This window comes from Adiantum capillus-veneris, chromosome 6 (assembly GCF_014529385.1).
Source record: "Adiantum capillus-veneris isolate H3 chromosome 6, ASM1452938v2, whole genome shotgun sequence".
Taxonomy (NCBI): domain Eukaryota; kingdom Viridiplantae; phylum Streptophyta; class Polypodiopsida; order Polypodiales; family Pteridaceae; genus Adiantum; species Adiantum capillus-veneris.
Window position 1 is genome coordinate 120,690,519 of NC_140936.1, and position 7,053 is coordinate 120,697,571.

The 7,053-nt window shown below is 44.9% G+C and overlaps 1 protein-coding gene across 2 annotated transcripts in view; it reads left to right on the top strand.

Moving 5' to 3' along the window:
* The window catches only part of LOC147456180 (uncharacterized), a 56,846-nt gene extending 50,193 nt beyond the window's left edge, over positions 1-6,653 (top strand). For both annotated transcript variants that reach the window (XM_086514728.1, XM_086514729.1), the window contains one exon: positions 6,581-6,653. In XM_086514728.1, the coding sequence (XP_086370854.1) occupies positions 6,581-6,628 (48 nt within the window). In that variant the 3' untranslated portion in view covers positions 6,629-6,653. The remainder of the gene's footprint in view (positions 1-6,580) is intronic.
* The last annotated feature ends 400 nt before the right edge of the window (positions 6,654-7,053 follow it).

Here is a 7,053-nt window from a genome sequence, read left to right on the forward strand (position 1 = left end):
TGCCGTAAAAATCTTGCTATTTCCTGTCTTCTTAGTTGTCGCAAAACAAACATTAAATTGATGCAACCAAGAATGAATAATCGTAGCATCCATCTTACCATCATACTTACTGGATTGGATCTTCTCTGTGACTGGGTTGTTGGGGTCCGAATCTCGGCTTTTGCCACTTGATGAACTACCAACATCTTTGGCTGGCTCGGACTTTGAGGTGAGAATCTGTCGAACCAATTCTTGCATGTGTAGTTCTTTCTGTGCCTCACGCTCTGCCTGTCTTTTTTTGGTTGCCAAGCGCGCTTGCTCACGCTCACGCCCCAAGGCTTCTTGTCTAGTTGTGCCATCGCAACGCGATTCGCTTCTTGTTGTTGTGCCATCATGTCCATCATCCTCTTGACCAAAGCCTCCATAGGATTTGGTGCAAACCGTGGCGTAGATGGGAAAGGGGGAGGGTGAGAAAAACCTCCTGGTGGAGAAAATTCTTCTTCGCCCCTGCCATGCTCATCACCTCCATGCGAAGTATCCATTCTGCTTCGGGTAATGACCATACACTGAAGTCGTGGGTTCTCAAGTTCACGAGGAACTTGGGTTCTTGTGCTTCTTGGTTCTTGGGGTCTTGAGGTTCTTGAGATTCTTGAGGTTCTTTTTTCGCTTGCAATTTGTGTTAGAGAAGGATCTTCTCTTTACGCGAGCTCTTCTCTTTTCCGCGGGCGCACCCCTTAGCGGCCTTGCGCTCACACCAAGGTTGCTTTTTCCCACCTCATGTTGATTGGCCGGCCGCTAAGTGCACGGTCCGCTCTCAATGAGTGAAAAGAGAAACAAGGGGAGGCTGGACAAGCCCTTCTTTCTTGGGTTTCCTGTCACTCTTCAAAAACACGATTAGGAATCGACACGCCCAAGAGGTCTTGGGTTATGTGCGACCGCAACAAGCAAAAAAAATTATGTGGTTCGTGTGGTTCTTTCCTTGAGTGATACAGAACACTGCCAAAGCTCTGATACCATTGTAAGGTGCAGCGGAAGTGAATGTTGAACTTTGCTCAAGATGAGTGCTCCGAACTGTGCTCAAGGGTTTATTTTACTTATGAAGGGAGAGCCTTCCGTTCCTTTAGCGAGAGAGTGCAATGGACACAAACAAAGTGGTGAACACTGTGAATGAAGGTGCTGAGACTGAGAGATAGAGAGAGAAGAATATGACACTAGAATGTTGTCAAACCCTTCTGCGAAGGCCCCACTCTCTATGGCAAGAGTGGTCTAATATTGATTGCACAAATCTCTACAATGCTTGGACTTGCCGACGATGTCGACGACGATGAGGACGACGACGACGAGACGGGCTGAAATCTGAAAACGCTAATGGCTGAAATCTGCAAATCTTTATCTGCTGAATTTTGACTCTATGTTGGTGACGATGTCGATGACGACGATCCAACGACGACGCGCTGAAAACGTAGATGCTGAATGAAATCTGCGTTTTCCGGGCTGAATCTGCAAATTGTGCTGGATCTGACCGTGCGGCGAGGATCTGTTGCGGGAAGGTGAGATCTGCGAGGTCTGGGGGTTCTACTGTGGAGTCTTGACGCTGAAAACTGAAAACATTGATGCTTGTATCGGTTCTGTCGTGAAAGATCTGCAAAACGCTAGGCCTCTTGCTAATCAAAAACCCTAAGGCTAATCTGGTCTCAATCTGCAAAAACGCTATGGCCTTGTTGTGTAAATCTGCTAACGCTAGGGCTGATCTGCTGTGTCTTGTTGTCGCCGAGGCTGATCTGCCATGCAAAAACGCCAAGGTTGGTCTGCGGATGAAAAACGCTAGGTATTGCAGTTGCAAAACGCTAGGTTTGCTGATGGGGGTCTTCCTGAGAAGTTGCCTGTTGAACAAAGTGTTCCTGTTGCCTCTTCTGCCCGAAATGCTAGCGCTAGGTTTTTCTTATATATTGGCTCTGCTAATTTGCCCTACCTAGTTCCCAACAAAAGTCACTTAAAAATAATAAGTGAAAAATAGGAAAAATAGGTCTATGCACTATAAAAATGCTCCTGATGGGTTCTGATGGAAATCTGATGATCATGTTGTGTGCAACCAGAGGATATGCATCTAATCTAAGTGTCTGGACATGCACGGTTTGTGAATAGACTCACAAAGGTGCGGATCACTTCCTAAGCTAGGCTAACTGGCTGAACTGAACCCTTGCTATGAAGTAGCTTGTCCATGTACACATAGGGTTAGATGTGCACGTGACAGAAGACTTGTTCTCCTTAGGCTTTCCCTTATTGTGCTTCATCTCCTATGCGAGAGCAATCGCTACCGCCTTGTTGAGATCGATTGGATCGAGTACCTCGACATCATACTTGATATACTCGTCCAATCCATAAAGGAATGCCTCCTTGCGCTCATCATCCGATTTGCGTAATTGAGTGCCAAGCTGCAAAATACAATTAGCGAAAAGACATAACTGGCATACCATTTTGCTTGAGACTGCACCAATCGTCTTTCAACCGTGCTAGGTATTGGGGCGGCATAAACCGTGCGTTGAGCTTGTCTTGGAAGTTGGCCCAATTGAAGGAAAGGGGCGCGCCTTCTTCGGCTTCCTCTAGGTGCGCGTTCAACTGTGCCTCTTGCCAAGCATGGTACCAATTAATGGCATCACCGGCAAGGTACATGGCTACCGTCAAAACCTTGCTATTTCCTGTCTTCTTAGTTGTCGCAAAATAAGCATTAAATTGATGCAAGCAAAAATGAATACTAGTAGCATCCATCTTACCCGTCATACTTACTGAACGTCAACTTCTCAGTGACGGGGTTGTTGGAGTCCGAATCTCTGCTTGTGCTACCTGATAAACTGCCAACATCTTTGACCGGCTCGGGCTTTGAGGTGAGTACCTGTAGGACCAACTCTTGCATGCGTTGGTCTCTCTGCGTCTCACGCTATAACTCCAAGGTCGCTCGTCTTTCTTCGGTCGCCAAGCGCGCTTGCTCACGCTCATGCTCCAAAGCTACTCTTCTGTCTTTGGCCGCCAAGCGCGCTTGCTCCCGCTCACGCTCCAAGGCTAACCGTCTTTCTTGGCGCTCGCGATTCAATTTTGCCTTTCTTTCCTTGGCCGCCAAGCGCGCTTGCTCACGCTCGCGATCCAAGGTTGCCTTTCTTTCTTCGCGCTCGTGCTCCAAGGTGGCGTGTTGCGCTTCTTGTTGTAACATCATGTCCATCGTCGTCTCGACCAAAGCCTCCATAGGATTTGGTGCAACCCTTGGCGTAGATGGGAAAGGGGGAGGGTCGGAAAAACCTCGTGGTGGGGAAAATTCTTCTTCGCCACCTCCATGTCCATCACCTTCATGCGAAGTATCCATTCCACTTCGGGTGATGACCATGCACTGAGTTCTTGGTACTTAAGTCCACGAGGAACTTGGGTTCTTGAGGTTCTTGGGTTCTTGGGTCCTTGAGTTCTTGAGGTTCTTGAGGTCTTTCTTTAGCTTGTAATCTGTGTTTGAGAAGGATCTTCTCTTACCCGAGCTCTACTCTTCCCTGCGGGCACACCCCTTGGCGGCCTTGCGCTCACACCAAGGTTGCTTTTCCCCACCTCACGTCGATTGGCCGGCCGCTAAGTACACGGTCTGCTCTCAATGAGTGAAAAGAGGAACGAGGGGAGGCCGGACAAGCCCTTCTTTCTAGGGTTACGTGTCACTCTTCAAAACACGATTAGGAATCGACATGCCCAAGTGGGCTTGGGTTACGTGCGACCGCAACAAGCAAAAAATAAATCTTGTGGTTCTTTTCTTGAGTAATAGAGAACACTGTCAAAGCTCTGATACCAATGTAAGGTGCAACGGAAGTGAATGTTGAACTTTGCTCAAGATGAGTGCTCCGAACTATGCTCAAGGGTTCCTTTTACTTACGGAAGGGAGAGCCTTTCGTTCCTTTAGTGAGAGAGTGCAAATGATCACAAACAAAGTGAATGACACTGTGAATGAAGGTGCTGAGACTGAGAGAGAGAGAGAAAAGAATATGACACTAGACGGTTGTCAAACCCTCTAGCTCCTCTGATGCAGAAACGCCAAGGCTGATCTGCTATAGAAAACGCCAAGGGATGTGTGTGGCAAACACTGCTTGTTTTGCAAACTGCAAAAACGCTAGGAGTGAATTCTGGAATTTGCTAACGCTAGGGCTGATTCTGCAATCTGCTAACGCTAGGGCTGGAATCTGGAAAACGCTGGCTGATCTGGGAAGTACCAAAACGCCAGGTTGTCTTGTGGCTGAAAACGCTGAGTCTCCTGTCGGTCCTTGCACTGCTAGTTGCTGGAACTCTGCTGCCTCGTCTGCTAGAAGGTGCTAGCTCTAGGTTTCTTTTATAGAACTTAGCAAATTTGCCCTACCCAATTTCCCAACAAAGTCATTTATTAATAATAAGTGAAAAATGGCTAAAATAGGGAAAATGGGTTCTGTGCACTGTAAAATGCTCATGACGGCTACTGAGTGTAATGCTGATGATCATGTTGTGTGCAACCAGAGGATATGCAACTACTGTAAGTGCCTACACATGCACGGCTTGCGCACAGGCTCGCAAAGGTGCTAGAACACTTCCTAAGCTGACCTGAACCGTGGACCTGAAGTAGCTTGTCCACATGCACATAGGGTTAGATGTGCACGTGACATCCATACTTGGTTCTTTCTTCAAGACTTTAACCAACTTCCTACTATTCCTTAAGCAAATTTTTCATCAGGTGTCAACTTAGGGGTTTCCTAAGTTTTAGCCTTGTTCTCCTTCGACTTACCTTTGTTGAGCTTCATTTCTTGATCGAGAGCAATTCCGATAGTGTCATTATAGTCAGTGCATCGTAAGACTGACACATCACATTTGATGTACTCGTCCAAACCAAAAGAAAGTCTCCTTATGATCCTCATCTGACTTACGCAATTGACCAATGACACCTATTTGTAAAATACGATTAGAAAAAGACATGATGGGGGTCTCAATTTGCTTGAGCTCTCTCCAATCCTCTTCCAAGGGATCAAGGTACTATGGTGGCATAAAGCAATCCTTCAGCTTAACTTGAAAGTCGTTCCAACTGTAAGATATTGGTTCGCCATCCACAGCATGTTCAAGATGTGTGGCCAAGTGTGCCTCATGCCAGGTACCAATTAATGGCATCACCCGACAAATACATGGTGGGATTGATCATTGTTGGAGTCGTCATCGTCTACCTGATCTATGTGATGAGCCGCGGGCCTCTTTGGGTGGATTGCTCTTCTAAGAGAACTTGAAAGACAAACTCTTGCATGCGTTGGTCTCTTAGTGCCTTTGGTCTAACCAATGCTCCAATGACCTTATGATGGTAATGAATGAAATTTCAAGACGATTCAGGGGACATTTTGTTGATGATGTTCTTCTTTATAATACGAATTTACAACAGCATAAGCCACAATTATATTCCGTCTTTTAAGCTTTTAGAGAGACAAATGTGCATGCAAACGTAGATAAAACTTCATTGTGCGTGGCTAAGCCTGACTATTCAGGTCATATTTTTTTGCATTGGGGATCAAGATGGTCCCAAGAAGGTAGCAGTGATTTTAGCATGGCTAGTGTCACAAGATGTGACATCTTCGAGATCTTTTCTTGGTTTAGCTAATTTTATCTTAAGTTTATTGAATTTTACTCTTTTATACCAGATCCTATGATTGATTTGTTGCAATTAAAAGCTCCCTTGGAGTGGACTAGTAGGCAACAAGAGAGCTTTGAACATTAAAACAAGTAGTGGCTTTAGATCTGGTGCTTAAAATGGTAGATCTGCGAAAGCCTTTCAATCTACTCACGGATGCTTAAAATGGTAGATCTGGGAAAGACATTCAATCTACTCACTGATGCTTGTAGTATCGCTGCTAGTGCAGTACTTAGTCAAGATGGAAGGCGAGTAGCTTTTGAGTGCAAGAAGCTTTCGCCTCCACAATAAAAGTTGCTTGTTCACTAGTTGGAACTGTATGCTATTATTCATCGTGTGGCATCATTATCTTTATGGCGGATAGTTAAAAGTTTACACGGATCATCATACCTTGAAGTATTAAGTCTCAACCAGATTTGAGAGGCCAATACTGGCCATGAAGTATCAAAACGTTTCATACAAAACGAGTTTCAAAAATTGAACGATTTCACTATTTTATGGAACACCACAAAGGAAGTTTTGTCAAAATCTTTGAGTGCCATGCCATAAATATGTATGCCTAGAGCTTACACTCATGATACTTGTACACGAAATCGACGTAAAAAGACTAGGAAGTTTAGTAATCCACTTTGAAGTTAAAAGTTTGAATAATAACTACTTTCGAACAAGACCATGTGACTTAGACGTTAGTAGGAACTTGGAAGCATACATCACAGAACTTTGTTTAGCTTGTTGGAAGTCAAGATTTTATTTGAGTGAACAATTGTCTATTAGTATTGCAGTGTGATACAGTATCCTTGATGTCTGGACGTTTGTAAACTTCAAAGCCCTTGGGCATGATCCTTGTTTTTGTGTTTGGGTGTCTCAAAGTGGGACAATACTTTTGAGTGAGTGAAATATTTGGAACAACAGAGCCTATGGTTACCATATTTACAGATTGATGATGACCTCATACCTCCCACGTTGATGTCTGAGTACAGATGACATGGTTGCTGCAGCTTACAAACAGGTATTCCCCGTGCTTATAGCTTCTGTGGTACGCAAATTTTGAAGCAGATCATGCTTTATCTTTCCCCCCCCCCCCCCCCCCCCCCCCCAAAAAAAAAAAACCCCTCAAATTAAACACCCGCACACACTCGTATGGTGACATGTGTATAAGTGGGTCCAAAACTTAAAACACAGATTTGTGTATCAATGTATGCTCACGTGCGCTTGTGGGGAATATTGGTCCCCAGTTAGACACCCACAAGTGATGGGCACTAACTACGGGTGGGGATGTCGCAGTCTTTAGTCAATACTAGGCAGAATGGAGCTGATGGCTATTTTGTTTTTTGGATGATGTAAAGGTGAATTTGGTCTCTTCCTAAGCTTGTTTGGTATATAATTATTATATATCCATGATGTTCTTA